The following is a 16,372-nucleotide window of genomic DNA, read 5'->3' as shown; positions in this document are numbered from 1 at the left end:
TATTATAAACCCATATACATAACACAATGAATAATTAAAAGAAAACAAGCATCTAGTGTAAACCTGCTCCATGTTCCTTTGCGCTTGTTGTGTAGTCAGGAGACTTTAGTAACCCTATGAAGTTCTAAGGCCATACTATACTATCTGTGTTACAGTCAGATCATTTATTTCAAAGCATTGTGTGTGGGAGAGAGAGAGGGAGAAAGAAAGGAATTTGATATCAATATGGTTTGTCAAACAGTATTAAAATCATACGGAATTTATTTTTCTCTTTCATTATTTCCCCGAAACAGCCTGCTCGTAGTATTTCTGTTTTTAGAGATGGCTATGTGGAAATGTTGCCGATATCCTTGTCACCGGAATCAGAGCTAATGGTGTCATTTTCCACGATGAATGACACTGGGATTATCTTGGCTGGCCTTGGAAGGGGAATGGAAAAACGTAGTCGCAGACAAGCACACGTTGTGAGTAATGTCTTTTTTATTCTTTAAGTATTAAAGTGCTATACAGTCTCTAACAAATACTGGTTTTAAATGCTCTGTACGTATAGCTCTTGCAGCTTTGCTATCATCCTCTTTGCATGTCCCAATTTCACTGGTTCTGCCCCTTGCACTTGTTAGAGAATCATAAATGCTCCCTCAATGGCTCCAGGGAGAAGCAAACATCACTTGATGGATTGAATGGGCCATAAAGTGAATTATGGTCCTTTGGCTTTAGAACAGCAGTGTCTGAATCTTTTGTCTGCCTCGGAAATGTGGAACTTAAAGCAGCAATACTACTTTCCAACATTTAAAATATATATATATATATATATATTTATATATAAAGCATGTGACAATGTGTAATTCTACATTGTTACCTAAACTGGCAATCGTTTGATGCTCCTGTTATAAATCTGTAAAAATCCTAATTATTTGTCTAACATAATGGCAGCTTCAGTCAGTGTAAGGCTGCGCCTATAGTGCCGTCGATGGCGACAGCGACACGGTGGGTGACGTCACCCGTCGCCACAGGCGAAAGTTATATTTCGCCGGGCGTCGTCATCACAGGTTTCCGGCCATTTGATTGGTTCAAGGGCCGTCACATGAGGCAACAGCCCTTGAAAAATCAAATTTTGCCGGCTACCAGTTTTCGCGACGGCGAAGTTGCTCTGTCGCATTGTCACCGTCGCGCTTATTATAAGCGCACGCAGCGGCAATGTATTTGTTTTCGGGCGGCGCCGGCACTATAAGCACGGCCTTACTCAGAAGCTACAATGTATCCTTGTATTACTAAGATAACATTATCTATTGTTACAGTTTACAGCTCAAAATGCTGGGAACATTTGCAACAATTTATCAAAAACAGGAAAGTGTTACAAGGATCTTGCACTGCTTGGGAGGTGGGCTAAAACCTGCTATAGAAATAAAATGATGCTTTAAAACTCATTCAAAATGGCATTGAGAGTTGAATAAAAACAAAAACAACAAAAAATTCAACTGAACTTGAACCTTGCACTGGCACTGTTTAGTAAACATTTGCACTTTGCTAATTCATAGGGGCAGTGCTGCTTTTCTCTAACACAGAAATTATAAACCTTGTGTTGTCCTTTACCACCATAAAATAGCAATTGAACTTCCAGTACCTCCAACAAATGCACAAAATGTTAATAAAGGATTATGCTGTGCGTATATTAACACCACCCTCTTATTTTGAGTTAATTATTGCAGTTTAACTCTAGAAATACCTTTAGTGTATGCAATGTTCTTGATTTCTCTTTGATTCCTTCCCTTCCATCCCAAAGAATGAAGTCTGTATTATGGTTTTTGGCTTCTTTTCCTACAGATTAGTTACCCAAAAGGAGCAATATTTTGGCTTCCTCTATCTACAGGGCGTACAGTCTCAGAACACCCGATGAGTAACTGATTTTTCAGTGTATGCAGCATCTTGAGAGACGCTGGTTTACAAAGCCTCAGGCTCTTTGTGAAATGAGTCTTTCAGACTTAGATAGCCAGAGGCAAAGCCCAAAGACCAATCTTTCTATATAGCAAGGTCACAGAGTTTAAGGCATATTCTCATTTCAGGGTATCTCTGACCTGTTATGCAAGTTTAGAGAATTACAATCTTGCAACAGAGTTTTACAAAATCATTTGGGGCAAAATGGTTTTGAACATAGAATCAGAACATAAATAAGATATGTATCTGTCGCTTTCTTTTTTCGCTCTAAAGGAAAAGTCCCACTTAGCAGACATGCAGTTTCTTTTTTTTATATATATATATTAAACTTTTTTCAACAGCTTCTCAATATTGCTGGATTTCTTAAATAGATTCTGATCAAATGAAATGTTCAATTGTTTGTGTCTTGTGAAAATAAGTAAACACTCAATCTTTTAGCAGTTACACCTAAATATTAGATTACAAGAATAATGTGTAGTGGTGTATAGGGTACAAAACTGTAGCAAAACTAGAGCACAAAAAAGCACAAGATTTAGCAAGTGGGACTTTTATTATAGTTGAAGCTCAACTTCTAAAAGGATATGTGTGATGCTGTTCAGGTTCGATAGATTTGTTTAGCATATTTTGATTTGTAGGTGGTGTGACACGTTGACTTCCATTTTTTTTGCTAAGAAATGTTTGTATTGATTAGTGATATTGATGTTAATATTTCATGCAGAAGACTAAACAAGCCTTTTTTTAATAGCCATTCTTTGCTATAATGCTGGTTGATGGCAATATCGAAGTGCATATAAATCCTGTGGATGGCGCTAGCACAAGAAAGGTCATTGTCAAATCGCCTACTGGGACATATGGGGATGGACATGAACATTCTATTATTCTCATTCGGAATAAGAGGTAGATGCATTTTCTCTTGCAAAATGATTGCATGTCAAATATATCCTGTAAAGTACATACAGAGCAATGAATTGATGTATCTTCCAACTTGGTCATTACATTATTATTTGCTTACCACCTTTTGACATGTTGGACATTTGTTGAAGAGTTTATCTCTTCATTAAGTTTTTGTTGTGTGTGTGTTTGTTGCCGCTATTCAGTGTGCTGTGAAGATGTCTTCTCCATGCTGGAGAAAAGAACAACTCCTTTCAAATGAATAGGACGAACATCTTATCTGGAAAATGGAAGATAGCTTCAAAGCATATCAAAGGGGCAATTCCATAAAGTCATCCAATTGAATTTCTTAGGGGCCTCTGAAGGAGGAAATGTTTGTCAATCAAGTGTTTTATTTACCCTTATCTCCACCATGTGTTTATCACAGTCAGTATAGTTAATGGGAGGTAGAGAAGGGGGAATCTGGCTGTACAAACACTTGCTGAACACACAGGGACATCACACAAAAGGAAGAAGCCAGAGGAAATCAAACCCTTACCAAGTCTGCATAAAAAATGCTCATACTGTGTCAGATTTGGGTAAAAAGATACTAATTACCTAGGTGAGTCCTCTTAAACATGTCACAGGAATTAGTTCACTGTGGTCCCAGGAAGGATTGCCCCTTTAATACGTGGCCAGTGTGTGTGATGTCCCTGTATTCTCTAGATCAGTGATTCCCAACCAGAGTTCCGTGGAACCCTGGGGCTCCTTGAAGCAGCCTCAGGGGTTTCTCCTATGGACCACAGACCCCGGGGTGGGGGTTTTTGGTATGTATTTTGTAGGGTGGATTGAGAGAGAGTGGGGTAATTGACGGAAGGTAGGGGCGATTGAGAGAAGAGAGGGGAGCAGGAGGGAGTGAGTGAGGAAAAGAGGGAGTAAGAGTGAGACGGGAAGGGATAAATACATGCGAGGCGGGAGGGGGAGAGTTAGTGAGATGGATGGGAAAGAAATACATGGGTAGAGGGTGGGAAATAGAAGTGGCTCATGAGGTGTGAAATGTTGTGACTGACCCCTGTCGAACCTAATATGTGTCAGCCAGATAGGGGTTCCCCGAGATTTTTCGAAATACTTCAAGGGTTCCTCCAAACAAAAAAGGTTGGAAATCACTGCTCTAGATCATTACCTAATTGATTGCAGTCCCAAATAGTGAGTTGTTCTCTGTCCACAAAGTAAAATAATTATTTTGTCATTTGTGTTTTTAGGATTGTGAGCGTGCAAGTGGACGAGGGAAAACCTGCAGAAATGAGGTTGAACGGCATGTCTGTCGAATTAGCCACTATGAATACTTCGAGTTTCTATGTTGGTGGAGTCCCTTCTAAATTGGGTGCAACCATGCTCAAAACAAGCCAATCATTTTATGGATGTATTCGAAGCCTAATCTTAAACATGGAGTAAGTGCAATATACAATAGGATCATTTTCAATAGTAAGAAAAGATAGTGTTGTACTTATGTATTCACTCTATCAAGATTAATTTCAGATAGTTGTCAATTACTAATATTTAGAACATTAAACATGTCATTGATTTGGTGTTACTTTGGTTCTAGAAGGAACTAAACCTGCAAATGAAGACACAAAAGGCTCAATTTCTCAAAGCCATGCTTATCCATAAAACACTTTCCAGCACGAGAAGACACCTTACAGCTCATTTCTGTGAAAAGGTTTCATATAGCATAGTACAGCTCAACCCCCTTATAACGCTGTGCTTGGGGTCCAAAGAATCACATCGCGCTATAAGCGGATCGCGTTAGAAATAATGTACAGTTGTAGGCATTGTACAATAAAGTATTTAAGATACCAATAATCGTGTTGTAAAGTATTCATAAATACGGAAATTGGGAGCCACGCTTGCATCGTGTTATAAGCGGATTCGCGTTGTAACGGATCGAGTTATAACGGGATTGAGCTGTACTTAGTAAATATGGGTCAAAAGGCCTTGTATTCAGACATGTCAGACTTTATTAAAGAGCTACACTAGTACATTGAAAATGATGATATTCATGTAAATCAGCTAGTCTTGCTATGAAGTAGGAATATGTATATGTTTTTGATAGTGTGCTAGAAAGAAAGCAACTGCTGAATAACATATATTTGCAGGTATACATCACCATAGGATTTACATTTGCACTGTTTTCTTTTACTATAAAATCAATATGAATGCCAACATTTGTAGAATTACTCATTTTTAATGAATCCGATCACTTTTTTTGTAAACTAAGTAATAATAAAATATGCTTACAACGCTTTCTTCTCAAAAAAGGCTGATGGATTTCACCACTGTGTTAAAGTATGAGCGTGTTGACATGGAGAGCTGCTTACTGTCAGAGAAGCCTAAATCCACCGAGCAGCTAGAAGAGCGTGAAATACATCCGACACCAACACCTGCTAGGTTTGTCATAGAAAAGAGGATACATGTAACCACACCTACACAGAAAACATATGTCACCAAAGTAAGTCATAGATCATGGTGCAGTCATTTCTATGCAATATTTTTGTGGGTCATAAAATGTTTTATATATATATGTATTTCTTTTTTTAAGCAATTTGAATATACTTGTGTGTGTGTGTGTGTACGTATGTGTATAATCATCTTATGCTGTAAATTGAGTTTTATTACCTATGTATGGTTCTGTTTTATATATACACACACTAAACGTAAACTCTTTGATTGCAGGCATTACAGTGTGCGCAGGAGATATTGCCAGATCATGTACCCGGAGCTCATCAGTTTGGACTCACTAAAGGAAGCCATATTGTGTTGCCCTTTGACCAGTCTGCAGTCAGAAGAAAGTATGTGTATTATAAACATTATATATTGTATTTATATGGAGCACTATTCATTTTAGACAGTGCTCTGGGAGGGTTACTATAACAATGTCATTATCATAAGCTGTATCAAATTAAACAAATATGTACTGTGTGATGTTGAAAGAACTGAGAATGGCCTTACAACCTTGATAATATAAATGTCTTAGCAGCATTGTAAAAATGTATTTGTTATATCGCATCCTTATGAGAAATCTCACCAGTTCCCAGTTCCACTAACTTGATTTACTGCTTCAGAAGCCGTCAATACTAAGCCATTTGTGTTCGATCTCTCCACTGACAACCAGGGTTAAGGCCATATTCATGCTTTAAGAAAATGGGCATATCACACATTTGTTGTCTTGACAATGGAAGCATTTATTAGTCATTCCAAAAAGTAATGTAGAATGTTGATTGTTGAATTCTTGCCTAGGCTGTCTGTCCAGCTGACTCTGAGAACATATGCCTCCAGCGGCCTCATTTACTACATGGCTCACCAAAACCAGATTGACTATGCTGCCCTTCAGTTTCATAATGGGAAACTGTATTTCTTGTTTGATATGGGAAAAGGACGGACAGTGACCACCCATCCCGCTGTTATCAGTGATGGGAAATGGCACACGGTAAGTAAGAGATGTTTATATTTTCTGATAGGAAGAAAATAAGTAATTTAGATGGGTTTGATGAGCTCTGTCCCTTTCAGATACTGAAGAATCATTCAAATGTTACATTTGTGGTTTTTATTCAGCTAAGTGGCGATGTTGGTAGTTTGTACATATCATCGGAATATTGCGTTTCAACCAATTATTATCTTAACAATCATGACCGCATTGAAAATAAAAAGCAAACAAAGATGCTCTTTGTTGGTAGTTCATTTAATAGTATATTATATTATTACATAAAATTAGGATATCAATATACTACTGAAGGTAATACATTGTTTAACAGAGGGCAAACTCAGCAACATGGCCTTACAAGCTTTTACTTGGCACAAATACAGCATGAGATATTAGTTTATAAGTCTGAACAGCTGAGAAATGAAAGCACATTGACCATGTTTTCATCTAAATATAACTTGATATTACTAGCTTTGTATTTAAGACTGTTTCTTTCTGCCACAGATAACAACTGAATACATTAAAAGAAAAGGTACCATCACCATTGATGGTGAAGAATCTGCTCCCGTCAGTACTCCAGGAGATAGTAACACGCTGGACGTGGAAGGGAAACTGTATCTTGGTGGGCTGCCATTAGATTACACCGCGAAGAACATTGGAAATGTAAGTAAGGGGTTTTATTGGACTTTGGGTATTCTGTGATACCACGTGCTCTGATTCCCTAAACTAAGAGGTGGAGCTAGTAGTCATTTACTGTATGTCCCCCCCCCCCCTTGTGTTTAGGTCACACACAGTATTCCAGCATGCATCGGCAATGTCGTAATAAACAACAAACAACTAGATAAGGAGAGTGCAGTCTCCATACATGCGGTTAATAAATGTTATGCAGTCGCTCAAAAGGGAACTTACTTTGATGGAAGTGGATTTGCTGCCTTAGGTAAATATGACAAAAACGCAGACATGCTGAAAATCAGTTTTCTAGGTTACATCTGGCTCATTTTCTTTCCATTGTCTTAGCTATTTATATCTCAGAGCAAACCATATATCATTCGTAGGGCTTGCTAGTTTTTTGGTTGATATTTACCAGCTATTAGTGTGTTTTTCAGGGGTTTTTTTGTTTACATCATCCGTCCAAATAAATTCGACATCTTATCTACAGTATATACATACTGCCAGTGACTATTTTTACTACTTAGATTAGAGTATAATTACGATCATTTACTCTGAAGTTCACAAGAGATGCGCAAACATTTCATGATTTAAAAATAAATGTGATATTCACAAAAGTTTCCTTAACTACTGTTACTGTTTGAAGTCCGCACAATCACTTGACTCATTCAGTCGAACTTCACATGTTTGCTGTCGATTCAAACTATCAAGTTCCAACTTGTACACTAATATGCTAATAGTGTATTTCTTATTTGCGTCCTATTTAAGGTAACTGCAGTAAAAAAAATCAAATAAATTAGTGGAAGAAGTCTTTTTTCTTATCAGAATTCCAAGTTTTACAGCGTTGCAAATTTTTGCAAATGTCCATGCTCTTGCTCAATTTTTGCAAACGTGTGTGAAAGTTTTACACATCTCTATTTATGAGTATGAATAATACAAGAGTGGAGAGGTTAGTAGAGGACGAGATTGAGCAGGTTATATTTAATTTAAACATGAATTACAAATAGTAATAAATATTGTAGTTTAACGTCAACTGCTTTATTAAAATAAATATTGTCATTTTTTTTTTAGTTAAAGAGGGTTACAAAGTCCAGTCAGATGTTAACATAACTCTTGAATTCCGCACTACGTCTGTGAACGGTGTCCTTCTTGGAATTAGTAGTGCGAAAGTCGATGCAATTGGCCTGGAGATTGTAAATGGCAAGGTATGTTTTTATTGTTTGTTCTTTGTTAGCCATTCGAAGCTTCACAGTCAAAAAATAAAACTACAGGTACAAATTGTAGGACTTCAGAGATGATAGACCCCTTAATGTGTATATGGGCTTTTGTCGGAGAATGGTGAATGTCGAGCTGATGGAGTGGCTCAGTGACTGAAGGCAGTGACTGAAAACAAGGACACTACAATGACACCTACCTAATGTCAGCAGCTCCTTGTGATTATGGACAAGCCACTTTATCTCATCATGCACCAGGCACCAAATTAGACTGTAAGCTCTAACGGGATGGGGACCTGCTCCCGCGAAATGTTATGCACAGCACTGCGTACACTGTCAGCGCTGTATTATAGGAAACAAATATTGTATGATATGCAAAGTATGGACTTTGTAGTGAACATTTTTTATGAAGTTCTTGAAGGTATGAGGAAACGTGAAGGAAAGAGAAGATGAAATGTGTGTAGGAAGGCAGACTTGACTGAGTCATGGGAGGTATACATATCTGGAATATCTGCCAAAGACAAGACAGTTCCTTTTCTCCTTCATGTTAATTTGCTCTTTTAAATCCGTGTGAATTCATGAGCTCTACAGTGCAATCTTATTTCTTGTTTCAAAATGACCTAGACTTCTTTTTGTAAAGCTGCAGGCCAAGCAATATCCTACATGTGTTTTAAAAAAAATAATAATTCAGTTCTGTACTATGAAAAAAATATTTGTAGCATTTAAAAAACTCTGAATAACATTTTAATGTATTATAATGTAACAAGCCTTATTTGTTTCTATAGCAACCATTTACAAATCCCCTTCCTCTTCTGAAACAGGCTCTGGCACACCCCTTTTTGAGCCCTGCCCTCTCTTTAGCTGTGCTCCAATTGTATAGAGTGACTGCCTGGTCACATAATCGTCCCCACAGAACTTTGCATCTTTGGTCCTCTTTTGCTGCACTGACAGCCATTTAGTGAACCCCCGAGTCGAATCTTCGTCGATCGATCACAGGACAACGAATTGATCAGCAACTTAGCTGATTACTTATAATTGTGTGGATTGTATTGATGCACATATTAAAGGGGAAAAAAAGTTTAAACAAACGCAGCTTGGACTGCTGCTTTAATGGAAATCACAAATGTAATTGTGAGATCCGCCATTCATTTTCTAGTTTGCCGGAATACTGATGTGAAAAAACACTTCAGAGGAATTCATCTAACATGACTGTTCTTTGGAATTTCCATAGCATTCTTTTGTCAGTTTGCAGCGATCCAGAAATGTTCTAGAAAATGTGCCGGACATTATGGCATATCTCATCATTTCTGAATTGAAAACTGCTGAAAGATCTGACTGTGTAGTACTGGGTGTGATAAAAATTAATAAATATATATTACACACAGCTAATATTTGGATAATATACAATTAACCCCTAAATGAGACTGAGGCTCTAAATTCACTTTTGATAAACCCATAATCTTAGATATACAGTACTATAACACACACCATTGTGGTTGTAACAAATAAGAACACAGTTACATTCAAAGGGGCAATTCCCCCTGCATGTTTATTTTTAATATTGTCAAGATTTTTCTTTTTTTTAAACTGTGAATTTGATTCCTAAAACAATACTCCAAAACCTTAATGTATTTGACTGCTAAGCCCTTCTCACTTAATTACAGTAGTAGACCTCAAAGTACCAGTTTTTCTGCTAGGACCCTTTGTAGTCTGCATGGAAAATAGTTCTGTGCTGCCTGATGCGTTAGAGAAAGTGAGAATAAACAGCATGGGTTGCCATGTGAGCAGTCTTCTGCAGTCTTCTGCAGGCGTTGGGCATTAATTAAACAGAATTACTTTTAAGGAGGTCTCTAGTAGCAGCTGTGGCCCTAGAAAAACCTCTGCGCTTCGAAAACCCTTATGTAGTTGGCATGCTAAAAAAAGAAAAGCTTTAGGTGATTAATTAAAGTTGATTCCTTGAAGGCAGTGATACCAACATGACAATTTGTCACAACTTATATATACGTTTTCACAGACCGATTCTCTTATAGGGGCAGATTCATCGAGGATTGTTATTGGTTAGCTCTGCCAATACAGCATGAACTTCCATTCATGTCAATGGGCGTTAACGGCGGATCCGGTGTGCTAACTCGTACCATTTGTGGAGGAATCTGCCCCATAATTAGAGACTAGTTAGGTCCTGAAATCTCACATGTAATCTATAAAGAATCTATGAAGAACTTGCACGCCAGTATTACTGTATATACTGTAAATACTCTATGAAGAACTTGCATGCTGGTATTATATACTGTAAATACTTCTTTTGGCCAATCAATGAAAAAAACTATCCCCAAAACAAGGTAATCCACAATTAGGTCTTTCCTCCAGTTGTGCGTTTTGCGACAGAACTCGCACTTCCATATCAACTGAATTCACTCTAAACCAAAACACTACATTCTAGAGCTAGAATGCTAAGCCCTTTGCCAATGTCTAATATTTATGCCATTTATATATTAAAATGAATTTCTAAATAATGTTCTGCTAGACTTCAAATCTTTCCGTATTAAGAGACTCCCATGAGGAAGATTTTTCATTTCTGGACCATAAATAAATGATGCTTAATCTATCCTCAAAATGCTTATGACTCATGTCATATAACTGAAACTTGAATGGCCTGCTGATATGTTTTGAAATGTATTGAAACTTCACTTTTGGACAGAATGGTATTATAATATCATACATTGCATTGTAATTAAGCATTGTGTCACACCTTGTAACAGATGTTTCACCGTATTCCTTAGTAATGTTTATGACAGTGTTAGGATAAAACAGCCAGTAGCACCATTGACATGTACAATTTGTACTATGAAAATACTCCATATGTACCATAATTGGAAAAGATATGGTGCCCATGTTATATTTTCCCCCTCTTTTTGCACATTACATACACTGGACTTCTATCTACCCTGTAGATAAGTATAACTTTGAAATAGTTCTGTGATAACATTAGAGCTTGATTATGTATAAAAAGCCCAACTCATTATCAAAGGGAAATTGATTTTTTTACTTTTATTATTGGACTCTTATTTTTTCCATTAGTGCTGGGCATATCTAATATTTTATATGTTGTATTTAACTTGCAGTATTAAACTTTATTATGTTCACTTATTCCATTAGCTTTTAAACTACTATCGATGCTTTGTTTATCCACAATGCTCCCAAGTTTTGTAGTAACTTTTTTTGTGTCAATACTGTTCAAAATGGACAGCAAATGAATTTATCTGAATTTGCAAAGCAATGAATCACTGATTAAATACTTCCACTTTGTTACAAATACAATAAATGATACAAAGTTAGATCTTAAACGAGGCATATATATATATATATTTTTTTTTTTTGCTTTGTTAATCTCTTGTTGTTATTGAAAACATTGATGACATTTTAAGACCTTCTAAAATACCCTTTACTGTGATCATAACAAAAGTATTTTACAGATTAATAGATTAATAAGAGATTATTGTGATGTCCGTAATGTTTACGAGATATACTGTTATTTCTGTATCCAGCTGCAAATAAAGTAGTAAATTGTAAAGACATGATTGCTTTTCATGTTCTGACAGGTTTTGTTCCATGTAAACAATGGTGCTGGAAGAATAACCGCTGCCTACCAACCACAAGACACCAACTCCTTGTGCGATGGGAAGTGGCACAAGCTCCAGGCCAATAAGATAAAACATCGAATTGTTCTTACTGTTGATGGAAACACAGTGCAGGCAGAGAGTCCTCATGTCCAATCTACCTCTGCGGACACTAATAATCCCGTTTATGTTGGAGGCTATCCAGGTAATGGTTATTTACTGTAAATTTTAATGTAAGAGGCTTTTTACATTTCAAAATATTTATATATACTCAACTTTAGATAATTTCTTACAAAAAATAATAATAAAACTGCACTGGTAATACATACTGAAATGACAGAATTCAAGGTTCCCAAAGAAAGACTTATTTCAACAAAATAAGACAAGGACATTGTTATAAACATATGTGTCTAAAATGATATTCATTGTAGTATTAGGCTGTGAAAGTATTGTGTAGTGTACCTTTACATTTATAATGTTGTTGAATATTAATTACATTATCTCCAGCTGATTTATTGTGATTGTCTTTTTAGTTATACAGTTATAAATATATAGGTTCTCTTAAATGTTTCTTACATTTCATGGAGACACCACTAGAGATGGGTAATTTGTTGGGGCGGATTTGTATCCACAGCGAATTGGCCGTTTTTTTGTGTCCGCAGATTTCTGCAGATCAATCTCAAAAAGGGTGATTCGTGTTTTGTGGATTTTTATTATTATTGCCAGTACACTCTGCGGATTCCGCAACACGTCGACGGATTTGTGGAATGCACGTCGATGGATTCTGCAATCCATTGACGGATCCGCGGATTAGATTCTACAAATCCATCAACAAATTGTATCCCATGGTGGATTTTTATGAATCCGCACAAATTAAAACCGAACCAAATCCATTTGCAGATTTAACAATGCGAAACGGATTTTGAGGAGAGGGGGGAATATAAGAAAATCAGGGAAAACGGATTTGTCCGGATTCGCTCATCTCTAGACAACACCATATCTATACGGATGTGTCAAGACTTACTGTCTTCATGGGTGTGCAAGTTGGGACACCAGAGTGCAGCAGGGCTGGGGTTGATCGCGGCCAAGAAAGCAGCAAGCTGCCCAGGAGCTGTATAACTTCGGAAGCAGGGGGTCCCTGGAACTGAAATTAATGTGGTTCACCTCCGGAGCCCCCCTGCTTCAATACAGTATAGAAAACTAAAAATAATAAAACATTGGATCGCTGTAAGAGCTGCTCGAGGAGATAGAGAGACACAGCTTCTCTCTCTGGGACTCCTGTGCAGCTATTGCAGAATGTATGGCCCAGGACAATTAACACTTCTTTAATCATCCCGGGCTGCAAAATGTACTGCCTACGGTGCCGCAGACTGCAGCAGATTTCAGGCTGTCGGTCTGCCCCAACAAAGGCAGTAGATCTTCCTACATCTGTATGTTGACTATTTTTTGATGCAAATAAAAGGGAGAATGATAAAATGACCTAAACACTGAACCGTATGTATCACACTATCTATATGTTCAGCGATTTATTCTTTCCTCACCATTGTTCTATCTAACCAGTTCCCCAAATCACACAGTAATATACTGTAAGCAAGGCAAGGTAAATTCATACATTGATGCTAGTGATGTGTCGGGATAATTTCAAAGATGCAATTTTCACGTGGGGCAATAGGAAGCCGCAACGGATGACATTGTAGCTTCCTATTGGCCCACAGCACACGGCCCTTTAAACAGACATTTTCTGTGTCCAGCTAAAGGGATGAAATAAATAATAGTGTAATATGTCCAAACACCTATAACAATGTATATGGGGATCGAAATTAAGAACTCACATTCTCCCAGTTAAAATACAGCATTGGAAGACAATCTGAAGACTCTGTAGTTTGCAGGGGGGTCTTGCTTACACTGGCGACACACTTTATTCGAGCTTGGCTAGTCCCACGAATTCGGGTATACCCGGGTGTATTGAGGTTTGTGACTGTTTTCTGCCCGAGTACATTGAGTTATTTTTCAGGCAGGGATTGAAGCATTTTATTCCCGCTGGCTGCAATACTGCACAGTATATATATATACACTGCATTACAATTCATGAATTTATGCCATCTGGTAGACACGCTAAGCATTGCAGCCTATTAAATCCTAATCATCCTCATTTAACAGATCAGCCGCCCATCAGCCAGGCATGAACCCAGGCTGGGAAGGCAAATGCAACGGGGCTTGTCAGAGGTGAGGAGCGGCGCATTCCAGGTATCTGCCAGGTACATACCGGGTATTTGCTCGAATAAAGTGTGTCGGTGCAGTAGGATACTCTCCCTGGTGTCAGTGGAACCAACCCTCGATGGAAACAGAAACAACTCTAGTGCAACATTGTATGTTCACTACTGATGTATTCAATAAAAACAGTGGTAATCCACACTTACATTAGCACCATGTGCATAGACACATAACAATCAAAGCGCAGCAGCAGTATACACCATCTACCCCACTCCCGGGATCGCGTCACTTCCGGTCCGGCCCGTCGCGTCACTTCCGGTTTCGCGATCGATCTTGAAATGGGTCCACACGGGCTCTGGAGCATGGGGGCACACTCTGAGTAGCTGCTAGTTCACTCTACGCGTTTTGCTGGCGTGCCCTGCTCCCGGCTGCACAAACACCAGGTACACAGAAGCATTATGCCACAGATCGGACTCCTGACGAAGCTGGCACGCCAGCGAAATGCGTAGAGTGAACTAGCAGCTACTCAGAGTGTGCCCCCCATGCCCCAGAACCCGTGTGGACCCATTTCAAGATCGATCGCGAAACCGGAAGTGACGCGACGGGCCGGACCGGAAGTGACGCGATCCCGGGAGTGGGGTAGATGGTGTATACTGCTGCTGCGCTTTGATTGTTATGTGTCTATGCACATGGTGCTAATGTAAGTGTGGATTACCACTGTTTTTATTGAATACATCAGTAGTGAACATACAATGTTGCACTAGAGTTGTCTCTGTTTCCATCGAGGGTTGGTTCCACTGACACCAGGGAGAGTATCCTAAGCAGGACCCCCCTGCAAACTACAGAGTCTTCAGATTGTCTTCCAATGCTGTATTTTAACTGGGAGAATGTGAGTTCTTAATCTCGATCCCCATATACATTGTTATAGGTGTTTGGACATATTACACTATTATTTATTTCATCCCTTTTATATGGTGAAATTCTGCGCTCCCCACAAGCTTCTTCCAAACAGTCAAGAGAGGAGGAACTGGATCTTCTCCTAAGAGGTTTGAGCAGCGAACTTTACTAGTATTATCACTATTTTTGAACACTGTTTATATTTATATATTTATTTAATTTATCACTATATATTTATATATTTATCACACCTTTATTGGAAGCGCCTCACAATTTTTGTTTCATAATTTTCTGTGTCCAGTCAGATGTAAGTGTCTCAGGAAGCAGTGGGACCCCGGAGCTGAAATCAATGCATTTCAACTCTGGGAGACCCCCTGCTTCAAAAGTAGTTAAATAAAAACAAGGGTAAAAAAACACCTTAATTGACATTCAAAAGCCTACATTACCTGTTGTTATATTCATGTCAAGAGCTTTATTCAGTATAGAAAGAAATTCAATATGTTTTCTTTTTTCCATCTTCTATAGCTGATGTAAAGCAAAAGTGCTTGACTAGTCCGACTTCATTCCATGGATGTATGAGATACTTGAAACTGGTTAAGGGCCTGCAGACAGAGGCCTCTGACTTTAGCAGAGCTTTCGAGCTGCGTGGAGTCTTCCCTCATTCCTGCCCTGGAACAGAACTGTGAACAGGAGACACATTCTCATCATGTAGCCCATTCAAACCTCCCACGGGTTAAGAGAGTTTGCTATGAAGGATCTTTTGGAGACATATCAGAATTTCTTCATTATAATCACATTTACAACTCAGGAACAAGGTTATAGACAAGCAATGTTATGATTATGTTTTAACTAAGAAATGTATACAACAAAATACCTCCACTAAGATGTTAATAGCATTAAATGGGTATTTTAATAATGTGTTTATTAATCTGTTTACTGCTGGATTCTGCTGATTGCTTGACAGTATTTTCATTTATTTTGTTTAATGCGAGTCTTTTTACAAGATGTCAAATCTGAATCATTTTTCAAACACCTACAATAAAATGTGTGTGATTTTCTTTTATGCAATGCCGTTTTTTTTTACACCACCTGACTGCCAGGCAGTGCGCTGCTTTCTCCTTTTTTCTACCATTGACTTTAAAATGCAGTTACAGTTTGGACCAAAGTAAATTACAGATGTAGACAGACTTACTGTTTTCGGTACCGTAACAACGTGCAAGATTATCGCGCAAAACTTTGTTCACAGCGGCTCGGCTACGGTCAGCCATCACAATTATTTGTGGGGTTTATTTATGTAATTGAAATTGAGTATGCTTCCGGCAGATGGCGCATCGCATATCTTTCCCTATGCCCACGCAACGACACGCCCACTCCAGGACTTCCACCAGCCAAGAAGAGGGCCGTTAAAAAAATTCAAGTTTTATTTATTATAATTGATATTGAATTACAACTTTTTTTTTCTTTTGAATAAGATG

The 16,372-nt window shown here is 38.1% G+C and overlaps 1 protein-coding gene across 1 annotated transcript in view; it reads left to right on the top strand.

Annotated features, from left to right (window-relative positions):
- The window catches only part of LAMA1 (laminin subunit alpha 1), a 190,397-nt gene extending 174,436 nt beyond the window's left edge, over window positions 1–15,961 (top strand). The window contains exons 53-63 of the mRNA XM_075585330.1: window positions 294–464; window positions 2,681–2,832; window positions 4,068–4,256; window positions 5,125–5,314; window positions 5,539–5,654; window positions 6,103–6,292; window positions 6,791–6,949; window positions 7,070–7,223; window positions 8,027–8,160; window positions 11,769–11,991; window positions 15,423–15,961. Of these exons, the coding sequence (XP_075441445.1) occupies window positions 294–464; window positions 2,681–2,832; window positions 4,068–4,256; window positions 5,125–5,314; window positions 5,539–5,654; window positions 6,103–6,292; window positions 6,791–6,949; window positions 7,070–7,223; window positions 8,027–8,160; window positions 11,769–11,991; window positions 15,423–15,583 (1,839 nt within the window). The 3' untranslated portion in view covers window positions 15,584–15,961. The remainder of the gene's footprint in view (window positions 1–293; window positions 465–2,680; window positions 2,833–4,067; window positions 4,257–5,124; window positions 5,315–5,538; window positions 5,655–6,102; window positions 6,293–6,790; window positions 6,950–7,069; window positions 7,224–8,026; window positions 8,161–11,768; window positions 11,992–15,422) is intronic.
- Window positions 15,962–16,372: the final 411 nt, after the last annotated feature.

Source organism: Ascaphus truei, chromosome 2 (assembly GCF_040206685.1).
Source record: "Ascaphus truei isolate aAscTru1 chromosome 2, aAscTru1.hap1, whole genome shotgun sequence".
Taxonomy (NCBI): Eukaryota; Metazoa; Chordata; class Amphibia; order Anura; family Ascaphidae; genus Ascaphus; species Ascaphus truei.
Note: the sequence above shows the minus strand (reverse complement) of the source record. Positions and strands in the feature narration are given on the sequence as shown.